Consider the following 17,101-nt stretch of genomic DNA (forward strand, 5'->3'; position numbering starts at 1 on the left):
TATCTATATCTCCCTGAATCCTCTGCACAGTTTTGTTTTTCCACTCAATTTAGTGTCAAGAGCAAACTGAAATACACTACACTCTGTCCCATTATTGTATATCATGAACAGTTGTGGGCCTAGCACCAACCCCTGTGGCACTCCGCTCACCACTGACTGCCAATCAAAGAAACACCTATTTATCCCAATTCTCTGCCTCTATTGGTTGACCAATGTTCTATCCATGCTAATACATTACTCCCAACTCCAAGCATCCTTATATTGTGGACAAGCCTTCTGCGCGGTGCCTTATCAAACACCTGGAAATCCAAGTATACAACATCCACCATTTCCCTTCTGTCCACTGCACTCATTATATCCTCAAAGAACTCTAGTGAGTTTGTCAAACTGGAGCTGCTCTTCATGATTGCATTCTGTGTCTGCCTGGTGGAACCACTTCCATCCAGATGTCTCACTATTTCTTCCTTAATGATAGCTTCAAGCATTTTCCCCACTACCAATGTTAAATTAACTGGCCAATAGTTTTCCACCTTTTGCCCTCATCCTGTTTTTTAGACAGTGGTATTTGCAGTGTTTTCTTTAGACAGAGAGTGGAACACCCTGCCAGGAATGGTGGTAGGGGCCGGTACATTAGGGACATTTAACAGACTCTTAGATAGACATGTGGATGAAAGAAAAATGGAGGGCTAGATTGATCTTGCTGATCTTTCCCTCCAATGAAAGGTCAGCAAACATTGTGGTACTGTTTTATTCTGAAGATGGTTATATAAAAATGGAGTTATTCTGGACATGGTTATATAAAAATGGAGTTATTCTGAACATGGTTATATAAAAATGGAGAAGTAGCAAATAGGGGAAACTGCACAGCAATGAAAGGGTTAAATGGAGCCTGCTGTCTCACATAGTGTTCACATTGGTTGTTTGTCAGGCTTTTTTTGGGTATACTTTTTCATAAGTTTTATCATATTTTTTCCTATAAATGCCCACAAGAAAATTAATCTCGAGTTAGTATATAGTGACATACATATCTTGATAATAAATTTACTTTGAACTCTTTTCTCCACTTCACTCAGCACTTTGGAGTTTTCCCGGAGACTAAGTAATCCCTTAACTGAGCTTCAATCTGTAAGACTGGGCTGACTGCCGGGTGAGAGCTGTTCTTTCAGAACCTCGTTATAAATATCGACTTGGTCCTGTTACCTGCTGCACTGTGAACCAGCACTGGCTCATTCAGGCTCGCCCACACTCAGCCACTATGAGCCTTACACACTCGGCCACTGTGAGCCTTACACACTCACAAGGACAAGTTTCCATTTGCACGTGATGGTCTCTGTCCTGTTCGAAGTTCTCTTGCCTCTGCATCTGGGTTCATGCCCCACTCTAGGGCCTTGAATTCAAAATCTAGCCAGCTGGCCCCTGTACTTCTGAAAGCCCCTCCTTCCAGTTAACAATAGGCTTCCAGAATTAATCTTAAAATGAGGCCGAAACAATCCAGGAGGAAATCCTAGAGCACTTTGGGCAGTCTTTAGATCAGAATCTGGATTCTCTTCTCTAGGGTGCTGTGGGGTCTAGGATAAATCAAAGCTTTTGAAATTGCTAACTTTAGATTGATAGCACATCAGGATTAAAGATTTAGCTTTATTTGTCACATAATAAGGGCATCCGTTAGTCTTGCGAGACCATGGATCTGTGCCTGGAAAGTCTTCACTCTCCAGGGCGCAGGCCTGGGCAAGATTGTATGGAAGACCGGCAGTTGCCCATGCTGCTAGTCTCCCCTCTGCACGACACCGATGTTGTCCAAGGGAAGGGCAAGGGCCGGTACAGCTTGGCACTGGTGTCATCACAGAGCACTGTGTGGTTAAGTGCCTCGCTCAAGGACACAACACGCTGCCTCGGCTGGGGCTCGAACTCACGACCTTCAAGTCACATGTACATCAAAATTTACAGTGAAGTACATCGTTTGTATCAACAACCAACAAAATATGAGGAGCGCTGGGGGAAGCCCTCAAATGTCACCATGCTCCCAGCACCAACATAGCATGCCCACAACTTATTAACTCCAACCCTTACACCTTTGGAATGTGGGAAGAAACCAGAGGGAACCTGCGTGGTCACGGGGTGGTTGTGGAGAACTGAACCCAGGTCGCTACTGCTATCGAGCATTATGCTGCCCCGTCGCCCAGAGCCAAGAGAGTAAGTGGGGTGAAGGTAGATCAGGAGTAGCCAAAAGGACTGCTTCTGTGTTGAGTGGGTGGCTGATGGTCAGCACAGACTTGAAGGGCTGAAGGGCTACCAGTTCTCCCACGTGAGGTCCCAAGGTCCTGTCAGTTCAAAAGGACCCCACAAGTCCACCTGACAGGACCTTGGGGTGGGGTAGGTGGAGACCTTGACCACACCAGGCCTAGTGCGATGATGCTGAAGATTACAGCTCTTACACCGAGCTCTATGAGGATGTTGTTTCGGGAGTCTGGGATCAGACACAGACCTGGAGTAAGGAGTGGTTCATGTAGAATGGAGATGAGGAGAAATTTCTTCACTCAAATGGCCAACAGTCTTGTGAATTCTCTAATCCAAATCTCTAAGCGCTCTCAGTCACTGAGCTCAGGTCTTACTAGGAGAAGCTGAGTGAGCTAGGGATCTTCTCTCTGGAGTGAAAGAAGATGAGAGGTGACCTGTACAAGATAGATAGAGGCATAGATAGAGTAGGCAGCCAGCAGAGTGGTGGGTGTGTGGAGCGTGCTGCCAGAGGTTGTGGTAGAAGCAGGTACTTTAGGGACATTTAAGAAACTTTTAGGTACACAGATGAAAAAAAAACGGCAGGCTACATAGGAGGAAAGTGTTAGATTAATCTTAGAACAGTTAAACAGTTAGCAGAACGTCATGGGCCAAAGGGCCTGCATTCTACTGTAATATTCTATGTTCATTTGCAGTGAAGACCGGTAAATGTCTGGGAATTAAAGGCTGTGAGGAAAGTGGAGGAAATGGGACTGATCAGTGATGATCCTGGTGAACAAGGGAGCAGCTCAGGGTCAGATAGTCCAATCCTATCCATAATTCTCATAATCCTACTGACAGAGCCTTTCCAAAAACAAAAGATGTTCCAGTTGTTTTTTTTTCCCTCCAATGAAAAGCACATGAAACTCTTCCAAGATGAGGTAAGGATTGTTAGGTGGCAGCCATTCAAGACTTGGCAGGTGACCTTTCATCTGAGACGGAATTCAGACCTTTATAATAAAAGCCTGGGCTCTGAATTGCCGCTACCTTTGATGCAGTGGAGCCACCTTCACGCTCAAAATAAAATGATTAGTCCCCTGGTGAGTCGGTGTGCAAACCCCGTGACGCATTCGCTATTGGATCTACAGCCTTTGAGCTCGTCCCATTGAACCCCAATTCATTGTGTGGTCCCCACCCCTCAGGGCACTCATTATTGCAAACGGAGGGAACCAATTCTGCTCCACCGAGAGAAATTTTTTTGCATGGTTCTTGTCTTGCCCTGGGAGAGGCCAAGCTTTCACTAATCTCTCCCTCGCTCTTGCAACACAATGGGTCCTTACAAAGTCTTTCTGCAGGGATGAATGACGGCTGTGCTGCCCTCCGCACGCCCTCCCCTCCCCTCCCCTCCCCCTGCCCCTGCCCCTGCCCCACGCAGACAAATGCAAACCATGAGTCAACAGGTGATGTCATGGTCTGTACCCTCTCCTACAGCAGTCAGCCAGACCAGACGCACATCCCGTTCCAGAGAGCAAGATTATGCCATTGTGTTCTGAATGAATACGAGTTAGTTGGGACTGCAACCAGAGCCTGTCACTGAGTAAACATTTAAGGGATTATTTTTCCCACTGAAACATTAAGTAATTTGTACAGAAAAGCCATGAAATAAATAACCCTTGGTTTGTTCAAAACAAAGACCAGCCTTCTGAATTGACAAGTCGGTGCTCTGTTCCTCTCTGTGGAGTGCTGGAAATTTCCCAGAAACATTCATTACGTCAGCCTCTTTCCCCCCCCGCCTCCTCTCCAGCCCATCTCAGCCCCTCGCTCCAAGACAACGGAGCTCTGGAGATGATCTTGGCCGGTTGCTAGGTTGCTAGTCAGTTAGGAATGACTGTTAAAATCAGGGCGGCACGGTAGCGTAGCGGATAGTGCGACACTATGCTTCGGAGTTTGGAGTTCAATTCTGGCGTCCTCCGTACAGAGTTGGTATGCTCTTCCCGTGCGTGCTTCGGTTTTATCCCGCAATCCAAAGACCTACTGGTTAGCAGGTTAATTGGTCATTATAATTGCCCGTGAATGTGAGGTGAGGGCCTCCGACGGTCAGAGTTGACCATGGATATTGTGGTCCTAGCTGTCTAAGCCAGCGCAATACGCCGCGGAGAGCAGGCTGTTGCCCATGTAGCGAGCTCCCCCTCTCCACGCATCTGATGAACCCAAAGGGCCATAGAAACATAGAAAATAGGTGCAGGAGTAGGCCATTCGGCCCTTCGAGCCTGCACCGCCATTTATTATGATCATGGCTGATCATCCAACTCAGAACCCCGCCCCAGCCTTCCCCCCACACCCCCTGATCCCCGTAGCCACAAGGGCCATATCTAACTCCCTCTTAAATATAGCCAATGAACTGGCCTCAACTGTTTCCTGTGGCAGAGAATTCCATAGATTCACCACTCTCTGTGTGAAGAAGTTTTTCCTAATCTCGGTCCTAAAATGCTTCCCCTTTATCCTCAAACTGTGACCCCTCATTCTGGACTTCCCTAACATTGGGAACAATCTTCCTGCATCTAGCCTGTCCAATCCCTTTAGGATTTTATACGTTTCAATCAGATCCCCCCTCAATCTTCTAAAGTCCAACGATTACAAGCCCAGTTCATCCAGTCTTTCTTCATATGAAAGTCCTGCCATCCCAGGAATCAATCTGGTGAACCTTCTTTGTACTCCCTCTATGGCAAGGATGTCTTTCCTCAGATTAGGGGACCAAAACTGCACACAATACTCCGGGTGTGGTCTCACCAAGGCCTTGTACAACTGCAGTAGTACCTCCCTGCTCCTGTACTCGAATCCTCTCGCTATAAATGCCAGCATACCATTCGCCTTTTTCACCGCCTGCTGTACCTGCATGCCCACTTTCAATGACTGATGTATAATGACACCCAGGTCTCGTTGCACCTCCCCTTTTCCTAATTGGCCACTATGCAGATAATAATCTGTTTTCCTATTTTTGCCACCAAAGTGGATAACTTCACATTTATCCACATTAAGTTGCATCTGCCATCAATTTGCCCACTCACCCAACCTATCCAAGTCACTCTGCATCCTCTTAGCATCCTCCTCACAGCTAACACTGCCACCCAGCTTCATGTCATCCACAAACTTGGAGATGCTGCATTTAATTCCCTCATCCAAGTCATTAATATATATTGTAAACAACTGGGGTCCCAGCACTGAGCCTTGCAGTACCCCACTAGTCACCGCCTGCCATTCTGAAAAGGTCCCGTTTATTCCCACTCTTTGCTTCCTGCCTGCCAACGAATTCTCTATCTACATCAATACCTTACCCCCAATACCGTGTGCTTTAAGTTTGCACACTAATCTCCCGTGTGGGACCTTGTCAAAAGCCTTTTGAAAATCCAAATATACCACATCCACTGGTTCTCCCCTATCCACTCTACTAGTTACATCCTCAAAAAATTCTATGAGATTCGTCAGACATGATTTTCCTTTCACAAATCCATGCTGACTTTGTCCGATGATTTCATCGCTTCCAAATGTGCTGTTATCACATCTTTGATAACTGACTCCAGCAGTTTCCCCACCACCGACGTTAGGCTAACCGGTCTATAATTCCCCGGTTTCTCTCTCCCTCCTTTTTTAAAAAGTGGAGTTACATTAGCCACCCTCCAATCCTCAGGAACTAGTCCAGAATCTAACGAGTTTTGAAAAATTATCACTGGTGCATCCACTATTTCTTGGGCTACTTCCTTAAGCACTCTAGGATGCAGACCATCTGGCCCTGGGGATTTATCTGCCTTCAATCCCTTCAATTTACCTAACACCACTTCCCTACTAACATGTATTTCGCTCAGTTCCTCCATCTCACTGGACCCTCTGTCCCCTACTATTTCTGGAAGATTATTTATGTCCTCCTTAGTGAAGACAGAACCAAAGTAATTATTCAATTGGTCTGCCATGTCCTTGCTCCCCATAATCAATTCACCCGTTTCTGTCTGTAGGGGACCTACAGTCTTTACCAGTCTTTTCCTTTTTACATATCTATAAAAGCTTTTACAGTCAGTTTTTATGGTCCCTGCCAGTTTTCTCTCATAATCTTTTTTCCCCTTCCTAATTAAGCCCTTTGTCCTCCTCTGCTGAACTCTGAATTTCTCCCAGTCCTCAGGTGAGCCACTTTTTCTGGCTAATTTGTATGCTTCTTCCTTGGAATTGATACTATCCCTAATTTCTCTTGTCAGCCACGGGTGCACTACCTTCCTTGATTTATTCTTTTGCCAAACTGGGATGAACAATTGTTGTAGTTCATCCATGCAATCTTTAAATGCTTGCCATTGCATATCCACCGTCAATTCTTTAAGTGTCATTTGCCAGTCTATCTTAGCTAATTCACGTCTCATACCTTCAAAGTTACCCCTCTTTAAGTTCAGAACCTTTGTTTCTGAATTAACTATGTCACTCTCCATCTTAATGAAGAATTCCACCATATTATGGTCACTCTTACCCAAGGGGCCTCTCACGACAAGATTGCTAATTAACCCTTCCTCATTGCTCAAAACCCAGTCCAGAATAGCCTGCTCTCTAGTTGGTTCCTCGACATGTTGGTTCAAAAAACCATCCCGCATACATTCCAAGAAATCCTCTTCCTCAGCACCTTTACCAATTTGGTTCACCCAATCTACATGTAGATTGAAGTCACCCATTATAACTGCTGTTCCTTTATTGCACACATTTCTAATTTCCTGTTTAATACCATCTCCAACCTCACTACTACTGTTAGGTGGCCTGTACACAACTCCCACCAGCGTTTTCTCCCCCTTAGTGTTACGCAGCTCTACCCATATCGATTCCACATCTTCCCGGGAACAGCAGAGACTGACACAGTTTGGTACTAGCGGCTTCGCAGAAGTTGCCAATCAGCATTGCCCTCAAAGTAGGACTGCGGCTGCCTCAGGGACCCCAGTTCCCGATTTTTCTCTCAGACTTCACTCCTGAAGCCTTCCCCATGAGTCGGTATGAGTCACAAGACAGCAGACGCTTTAGATCAGAGCTTTCCTTCTCTTAAATGAGCTGCCAAACTCGGCTGACAAGTCCCATCTGTCCTGTGATCAGACTATTAAACAGGCAAGTTGCTGGGCGATGTGGCTTACTGGGCCAGAAGGACCTGTTCTGTGCTGTTACTTTAAATAAAATAAAAATTGAAAAATTAAAAAAATAGCCGTGGGTGTCCTGATCAACAGGTAGCGCCCAACCAGCTGGGAATGTTGGAAGTTAAGGGGGTCTGTGTGGACACTGACCATAAGGCAGGGCGACCCAGTAGCACAGTGGTCAGCAGAACGTTTTAGAGCACCAGTGATCAGGGGTTCGATTCCCACAACTGCCTGTTTGTACATTCTCCCCATGACTGCGTGGGTTTCCACTGGGTGCTCCCGCATTCCACAGATGTACGGGTCAGGGTAAGTTGTAGACATGCTCTATTGGCGCCAGAAGCATGGCGACACTTGCAGGCTGCCACCATCACATTCGGACTGCATTCATTGCTGCAAGCAATGCATTTCACTGTCTGTTTCAATGAACGTGTGACATAAAGCTAACCGAACATAGAACACTGCAGCACAGCACAGGCCCTTTGGCCCACAATGCTGTGACAACTTTCTAATTTACTCTAAGATTAATCTAATACTTCCCTACCACCTAACCCTCCAATTTCCTATCATCTATGTGCCTATCTCAAACGTCCCAAATATATCTGTCTCTACCAGCACCCCTGGCAGTGCTTTCCACACACCCTCACCTTTTACATTCCCTCCTACACTTTCCTCCAATCACCTTAAAAAGACGCCAGCTCATATTAGCCATTCCCACCCCGGGAACGAGTCTCCTTCTATCTATGCCTCTTGTCATCTTGTACCACTCCGTCAAGGCTCTCAGTTTCAAACCTCTCACTTCCCTTTGTTCCAAAGAGAAAAGCCCCAACCTGCCCTCAAAGATGTGTTCTCTAATTCAGGTAGCATCCTGGTAAATCTCCTCTGTACCCTCTCTAAAGCTTCCACGTTCTTCCTATAATTAGGTGACCAGAACTGAACCCAATACTCACAGTGTGGTCTAGCCACGGTTTTATAGAGCTGCAACATCAATGTGACTGGCGCCTCCCCTCCCTAAATCACCAGTGCACTGCGGCTGCAGCATGCACCCTTCACAAAATCCGGCAGTTACTGAGGCCTCAACACCTCCCAACCCTGCAGTCTCTACCACCAAGCGGAAAGGGCACGAATGCGCCACCACCTACTGGACCCCCTCCAAGTCGCGCATCGTCTTGACCTGGAGATGCGTTGTTGTGTCTAGCCCTTGGATCCCCATCTCAGGAGCACTGTGGTGCTACTGTAGTGGTTCAAGGCAACATGTCAGGAGACAAGTAGGGACGGGCAATAAATGCCGGCCTTTGCAACATTAGTCGTTGGCGAACTCCAGGATTGGGATTTCCTGCCGGCAGGAGGCACGAGGGCCAGTGTCCCCTTGGGTACGCGAATTGCCCAGCCTGGAGTTCAGGGTCCCAGTCAGGAGTTCAAAACTCAAAATGCAAGAGAGGGAGAGGTTAGTAAAAGCCAATCCAGTGGGTATTGGTCAAGTAATTTAAACAATCTGGCCAACGATGAACTGAACAAACAAACCAGCGCAGGGGAAAACACCCCAAGACTTGCACAACTGATCTCAATAGATGTATTTTATTGGCAATAATCAGACTGTTCCCCTTTACAATAAATTTCAGTAGTTTGCAATTAAAGAGATACAGAATATTGCACACAAATTCTGAAGAACTAAATATTAATATTGCGCAGAGATGATTACTACAGTGTTGTCGTTTTTACACCATGGAACTGAAAGAGTAGGTTTTCAGTATGTTTACAGGTCCTTATAATTAAGACAAGTTGCTTTTTATATAGTTTTCCAATTTTTTTAAACCATTACATACAGGAATAACATAGAAATAAATGCACGCATGCAAAACAAGCAAGAGGACTTTTCTGAAAAAAGGTTTGAATTAAATTCCCAATGGTTTACTCTACAGCAGAGTTTTCCCCCAAATTTACTCTCCTTCTTGGATTTAATCTCCCAACAATTTTGGAAGACTTTTTTTTGTTTCCTAAACCGAATTCTGCTTTTATTTGTCTCGTGCTAAACATTGCCAGTAATGTGGGCATGGAGTTAAATCAGCCAGACACATCTTCCGTGAGATTAAGGGCTTGATTTATTCACAGTTAGACAGTAAACAGACAGCATTGTCAAAGAGGCCAAAAGTGAGCACGAATTTACTTATTGAATATTATGTTCCTGGTTTCCTAGCTAAAGTATTAACTTGTGACAAATTCTTTAAGTTGGTCTCAGTTTCTACACCCAATGTACAGTCTTTAATACATTTCCCCCTTTTTAAAATTTAACAGCATCAATTGAAAATTCCAGACATATCATTATATTTAAAAAGTCAAACAGCTTTCTATATATATATCTTTAAAGATAGGAAGAGGCAGACGGTGCTTGTTGGGTACGTAAGGAACATTCATGGTGGCACTTTTCCTACCTCAAACTCAGTGCATTACACTTAATCCTGCAGCTTATTGATATGGTTCAGGAAAACAAAATGGGGTGTGTGATGGATTAATACTGTTACACTAACTTTTGAGCATTTTACAACAAAAAGAATTATCACTGGTCTGGGAGGTGTTGATTTTTTTTATTCTTAGTAAGCAGCTAGTAGTTTACCAGCTGGACACTAAGCAACCCAGTCATTAAAATAAGAACTAAGAGTTTTATAAACTCCAGAGGGAGTTCCCCTTTCCCTCCTTCCAATGTGCTCTGTACAGGAGCTCGGATAGGACACTTGTGGTTCATTGATGTACGGGTCCCTTTTTAATAATACTAGGAGTACACATTCAAAAGTCAAAATGCAAACAAAGGCCCACTCTACAAGAACAGAGGATTTGGGTGTCAGGTAGAGTACAAGACTTCCTGAACAGGACAAGTGACCATCCAGAGCGAGCTGTCTGGATGCAGAATAAAGTTAATGGAATAAGACCAGCTTAAGAAAACACAGCAGCAGAGAGATTCCATTTGTAGCTTTTTCCATAGTACATTTTCCCAAGTTTCTCACAAATTCAGATTCTTATTTCCTTGACTAATGCTCATAACAATTCCTGTTAGACAGCTCTAGGCATCAGGTACCTACTTCTTTGCCCCCAACCTAAGTCCATCCAGATTTTTTTTCAATCAAAATTTAGAGGTACACCTCCTCCACCTCCCACTCCCACACACACACCTGCCTTGGTTGTCGTGCCTACACAGAATGAAAGACCAACTAATTGTTTCCCTTGCAGTGGGAGGAAATGGAAGAAGCTTTTTTTTTGGAGGCCTTCCAATGTCGGCCTCCTCACCTCACATAGAGCAACTAAGCTGAAGTAAACCTCACCAAGCCCGAAGCAGGAACAGACAGATGTATCAGCAATTTTCACGCCATGGGAAAACGCAAGGATTGGACAGAGCAGGGCAGATGTGTGAAGATTCCCTCTCACACCCCTGGGTAGAGTTGAACAGATGTTTGATTTCCTTTGGCAGAGTTAAAATGGAATTGTGAACAAGAGATCACAAGGTTTGTGAACATCACTGGCCCCACTCTGTGCCCATTTCCTCACTCCCTCAGGCAGAAGAAACGAGAAGTCCACCTTCCAGGCAATTACTTAGAGCTACTGCCCCTCGAGACCCCAACCATTCTCCAAATCACCTTCACCCAGTTTTCCAAATCATGTCCCCATGTTTCAAGGCTCTACCATCTTCCCAACCCCTTCATTACCAAACTTTCTTTCTTTCTTTCTCTCTCTCTCTCTAGCTCCACTCCCCATCTCTCTCAAATTTAGGGATGCTAACCTCCCTCGCTCATTACTGTAAAGAGAGAATTGCCATTACAGAAACCTTTTGGGAAGAATTAATCTCCCCCCCCCTACCGCAACTTAAAGCTGTGACCATTTGAAATTCAGTACAAAGCTCTGTTTGAAAAACATGAAGAAATTAGTTTCACCCTTCACCACTCCCCGCCCTCACCCACACGCTCACTCACCTCATACAGGAGAGTAAAGACTTTTGTAGAGCAGGATAGTGTCTAAGACACAAAGGCAATAGATTGGATTGATGAACTGGTGGGGAACTGGGAATCGCAATCTGCCTAACCTTTGGGAATCAGGTAATGTTTCTTTAAAGGAGTGATGCCTGGCTGGGAAGAGGTTAGGATTTTGTGAGGAAGAATTTATGTGCCATGGTCTCGGCTACAAGGGTTCTCCCTACAACAGCATGGTGCTGACATGGAATGAATATTCTGATAACTGGATTGAAAAGTTCTGTCAGAACTTTCCCCTGGGGAAATTCGGTGTGTGGGGAGAGTGACGATGGAAGTGGGGATTGATGAAACACATCTTGCCAGATTCCAGGTCACCTCCACTGCAGTGGAAAAATGAACATCACCAAAAAAAATATGTCCCAATAAAGCACAGAAATAAATTCATCGTCCCTTAGATCTACATTTTCTTTTGAAAAGCATGAATTCTCAAAGTTCCAAAATTAAAAATGAGAATGAGCAACGCCTGCAAATTGCACCTCAATAAACAGGGCACAAATGTAAACATGTCAACTTGCAGCTACAATACTGGTTAGAGTTGTGCTTATAAATTAAGAACGTAATCTATAGAAATCTATATAAAACACTGAAACTACAAGACAAATAAATTATTAATTAAGCTTCATGAGATCTGGTCTCCTTCTGAATTTCCTATAACTGAACATCTGGATATAACCTGCTCTGTGATGATAGAAATGTACAAGAGTATCGGTACCAAAGACAGGTTGGGTTAGGTGTCTGCTATTACAAAGATAGCTCTCGTCCAATCCTTTTGAGAACACAAAACAACAGAGTTCCCATTAGTCTACAAGCATGCCTACACTAACAATATTCCCTCTAAATACATAATTTTTTAAAAAAAATCTGCCTTCTCCCATGTATTCATCTTTATTGTAAGGTCAATGGGGAAAACACATCAGATGAAGGTCTCCCAGTTACTGGTTACTTGGCAATCACTATTTAACCCCCGTCTGTGCTTCAGGTATGTGCAGGAGGGAGGAATAGAGAGAGGTAAACACTCCCCTCGTTATCGACCTGCCACTACCAGAATTGGGATGCAGTGCAATGTCTTTTCTGTGGAGACCTTTCCGCCTCTGGTCAGGACACTGCAGCTCGTCATTCAGTTTTTTCCAAAAAAAAAAAAAATTCATTACCTACTTCTGCGTCCGCGCTAGAGTTTAATGTAGAAAATCTGGAGAAGGGCGTGTCCTCTCGTTCAGACAACTCACCAACTTCTCTTACCGTTCTACTAATTCCCTAATGTTCCAACGACCTCGCACACTCGTGCTAATCTAACTAGCTCACTCTAACGGCACGGTGCTGACAGCTTTCAAAGAAAACAACTGGACGCACAATGGCAAGTCAACTTGTTTGCCTCGTCACTCTCATCCTGTCTGCCGCTCAGAAGATCCAGCAAGTATCATGGTTAACCTAACACGGTTATGTGTATACATTAGATGTTGGCCATTTTGGGGACACTTTAGGAAATACAGACATTGTACACGCCATATTAAAGCCCGAACCAAGAGCAAATCTACATAACTTGCTATAGAATGCTTGGGCCATCCTATCCAGCTTTCTATATATACGTACGTTAAATATTTACACACTCACACACACACCATCTAGCTTCCAATATAGACACAGGTGGGGAGTGACTGAAATAATCTATACCCACCCCCCACTAAACACAGTTCAAAGATGCTCAGGATACGCGATCCACATGACTAACATTCTATCACCTCCTCCTGTGCACATATAAACAGGCCAATTTCAACCCTCACTTGCCTCTTCCTTCAAGTTGCTTTGTGTTTGCCTTCCCATTGGGTTTTTGGTCTGGTTTTCAGTTATCAGACCATGGGCTGCTGGGGGTTAAAGACACCCCATTATATTTGGTTGGAATATTCAAACGATCTGCTACCCTGCAGTGGAATTGTGCTTCCTGTCATTGGTCGGGTTGGAGCTGTTAGCTGTGTAGAACAGTCACCAGTGCAGGCACTGAAAGTCACGGTACAGACCTATTTACTGAGCGGTGATCTGCTCAGAAATGTGAATGGGGGTAGGTAGTATTTACTAAGGAAATTTACAGTGGGTGAGCCACCCCTCCAATCTTATAACCTGTAGGACCGGTTTATTCTGCAAATCAGTACTGAAGTCCCGTAAGATGCGAATAGCTTGGGAAACAAGCAGATTCGACCAAGTACAGTTTCGAGCACATGCTTGGGAAAGTAGGATATCCACACAGACGGTACGCAGAGCTGTGGTTTGCGCTGAATGCAATAATCACCCATCTCCCCAACTAAACTGTTTCCAGGCTCTTTCAGCTCATCCTAAGGTCACAAATCCAAAGGTTGCATCTGTTTTGGTCCGCACATGGTCAGTTTTCGACCTTGTGGGAGCTTAAGGAAAGGGACAAAATAATTAAAAAATGAATGCAGATGGAGACATGACAACGAAGCTTTGCTTACTACATGCCTGTCAGTGGAGCGCAGTAAATTGGCAACATAACGTAACGTTGCCAGTCCCAGCTCTGCATCGCTGCAGCAGTAGTGCATTAATTAGCTACATTCATCCTAATGTCTAAGGCAACCACACCTGGTATTTCAGCTTAATAGAGGCTACTTGCACACTTTGGTTTGTTAAAAAGGCAATATCCAACATTAGCCCTTCCTCCTCATGATCTGATACTCACAGTGAGGGAGCTGTGTCCTCTCAGTAACCTGGTGGTATTGATGGGCCATTTATCGCCATGGGGTAGGAGCAGAAGGTCAAGGTAGGACCTCTACTCAAAGCAATACCACATCAATGAGTCTCTATTTGTAAAAGGAACAGAATTATTCCATTAAAGCCATCATGAAGATTGAACAGATGTTTACACAGGAGATATTAAGCAAGTATTGGCTGAACACTATGATGCAAGGTCACGGTCGTACACACTTTTCTTCTTCATGCCTCCGTCTGTAGCCTACACGTTCCAGCACCAACGTTACTCCCCCACTACGTACAAATGCATCCAAAGACCACTGCCAGAAACACACCGCCTCAGGAACCGACACGGCCAAACACACCTGTTACAGGGTGATCAGAACCTGCAGTGTGCACTTAAAGATCGACAGTTCAAGAATGACAATTTAAACCAGATATTGCCTTCTTAAAGAGACAGGTGCTTTTGATAGGCTGTGTCAAGCAGCTGAAACAAAATCCCATTGAGATAGCTTTCCAAGCTCACGCATCACAAGTTCTTTATACAACTCAGAATTTCATTACACAATTTAAATTAATCTATAGGTACAAATATAGTGAATTGGTCTTTATTCCAAGTTCGTTATCTATCTAGTGCAGGAATAGTTTTGATGTCCCATCATTTTTAACAGGATGCTGTCTCTTTAAATACAATGGATTGCTATTGTTTCAGAGTCTCATTCACAGTTTACATTGTAATTCACGGCAAATGGTTAAAGTGTCTGATTGTTTGGCAAGTGCCTTCGTTTCCTTGCATGGATCATCTCAAACAGGTTTTATCAGTTGTTGCTTTGAGAGAATCATGGGCGATGGACAAAAAAATAAAATCAGCAGGTCCCTTGGAACCCAAGCAAGAGATGTCCAGCATGCAGTTAGTCTGGGCCACCCACCAACACCCAACAGCCCTGCCTTTTATACTTGCACCCAATAACATTGACTCCCCATCGAAGACCTACCATAGCTGGCCTTATTACTGGGGCAACCCTGTGTGCTCTGGGCAGTTTGGAGAGTGTGGGGGGGCGTGAAATCAGGCACAGCCTAATTAGGATGTCCCTTCTGCAGCTTCATTGGGCTTGCAGTTGCTCTTTGCCCCTGGTCTGGCTGAAGACAAGGATGGAGTGCTGCAGTGCTTGCTATGGGAACTGGGAAACGTAGGACAGATTGAAGATTTCTTTCACAAAACGTGTTCCAACATTAAGGTCCCTCAGAGGCAAAAGAACCCTTACTCACTAAAACTGTACTAGCTGTAGAACCAGCGAACTGAATGATTGGCTGCCGGCCCTCAAATCGAGCAGTGGGACAAAACCTTGTAATGAAAACTTCATCTGTCACACCAATAGAGTCCCAACTCCAGTCACAACATATACGAGATGAATTACAAGCAAACAGCCACTCTGAATAGCAAATTGGTCAGCAAATTGGTCTCCAAACTAGTCCCCTATTCACGAGGGGGAGAGGTCAATGCACTCACACTATCAATTGTTTCCTTAGCAGTAAGCTGCAAATCTAGCCTTAAATGAACCTAATTAAAGAAACGATTAGTGGAGGAATGGAATGAAGAAGCAGGGTTTCTTCCCCAGGCTGCCGATCGAGGTTGGCTGGAGCTCAGAACTCGATCTTGCATGCGGGAAATGACTCGTCCTGCATTACAACGGTGCTGCTGCTGGCCAGTACCATGATGTTCAGGTTCTGTTGCCGCTCGTGGGTCTGCTGGTACCACTCTCGTGTGACTTCCGTGTCGTGGGTCGGGATTAGCGTCACCTAGGACAGGGAGACAAAGGTTCCTCTGTTAAAACAAGCCAACAACAACAACAACAAAAAAAAAGCCTTTCAAGACCAGCGAAGATTGACGAGGCCAAGCCTTTGTGGTCTGCTGAAGACACCCATTGTCACCACTTCTGTCTGAGAGCACCTCGCGTGCAAGAGGGCATCGTAGGGCACTCCACCCGGTGAGTTGGAAAATAGGTCACATAGTGAGTGAGGCATTAAGAATCAGAAGCAGGTTTATTATCATGGACATATGTTGTGAAACGATGGGAGGGGTACGGAGGACTATTGTCTGGGTCCAGGTCAATGGGACTTGGTAGGATAATAGTTTGGCAGGGATTAGATGGACCGAAAGCCTGTTTCTGCATTCTATGACTCTATGACTTCTGAATTTATTGTTTTGCCACAGCAGTTCAGTACAGTAGTTAAAGAAATCCTATAAGTTACAATAAGAAATATATAGAAAAATAAATAAGTAGTGCAAAGAAGACAACAGAAAGTGAGGTAGTGTTCCTGGTCTGTTCATAGCTCTGATGGCAGAGGGGAAGGAGCTGTTGCTAAAACATCGAGCGTGAGTCTTCAGGCTCCTGTACCTCCTCCTTGATGGTAGCAATGAGAAGAGGGCATGTCCTGGATGCTGAGGGTTCTTAATGACAGCTTTATTATCACAGACATATTGTGAAATTTCTTGCTTTCAGCAGCAGTACAGACCAATACATAAAGAAAATTAATAAAAGTTACAAAATTAAATGGAACAAAAGAAGAATAAAAGGGTGAATAAGAGAGCTGAAACGGGAGTCTGTTAGAGAGGAAAGAAGTGGAAATCTAGAGATAGACACAGCAAGGAATCAGGCCCTTCAGCCCAACTGACCCATGCTGTCCCTCAGCCACCCATTGCCGTGGGAAACAACAATTCTGACAAGTCAGTGATTTATTGTCTTTATTAGAGTGCAGACTGTATGTGGTTCTGCTGGTTTTGGTTTATTATTGTCATTTGCCATCACACGGGCAAAGTCACAATTCCACACCAAACTTGAATCAATGAAGGACGCTCAACAGTTGTAGCAGGGCTTGAGTACTATTCCCTCTGATAAAAGTTACATTCGCTTCCAGATGAGCTCAATGCCTTCTACGCTCACTTTGACCGTCAAAACATGGAGAAACCATCACGAATTCCCACATCCCCCGATGACCCTGCGATTTCAGTCT

The 17,101-nt window shown here is 44.7% G+C and overlaps 1 protein-coding gene across 2 annotated transcripts in view; it reads right to left on the reverse strand.

Moving 5' to 3' along the window:
* Window positions 1-8,936: 8,936 nt before the first annotated feature.
* The window catches only part of map1ab (microtubule-associated protein 1Ab), a 57,442-nt gene continuing 49,277 nt past the window's right edge, over window positions 8,937-17,101 (reverse strand). For both annotated transcript variants that reach the window (XM_072282169.1, XM_072282167.1), the window contains exon 6: window positions 8,937-15,886. In XM_072282169.1, coding sequence (XP_072138270.1) covers window positions 15,731-15,886 — 156 coding nt within the window. In that variant the 3' untranslated portion in view covers window positions 8,937-15,730. The remainder of the gene's footprint in view (window positions 15,887-17,101) is intronic.

Source organism: Mobula birostris, chromosome 18 (genome assembly GCF_030028105.1).
Source record: "Mobula birostris isolate sMobBir1 chromosome 18, sMobBir1.hap1, whole genome shotgun sequence".
Classification (NCBI taxonomy): domain Eukaryota; kingdom Metazoa; phylum Chordata; class Chondrichthyes; order Myliobatiformes; family Myliobatidae; genus Mobula; species Mobula birostris.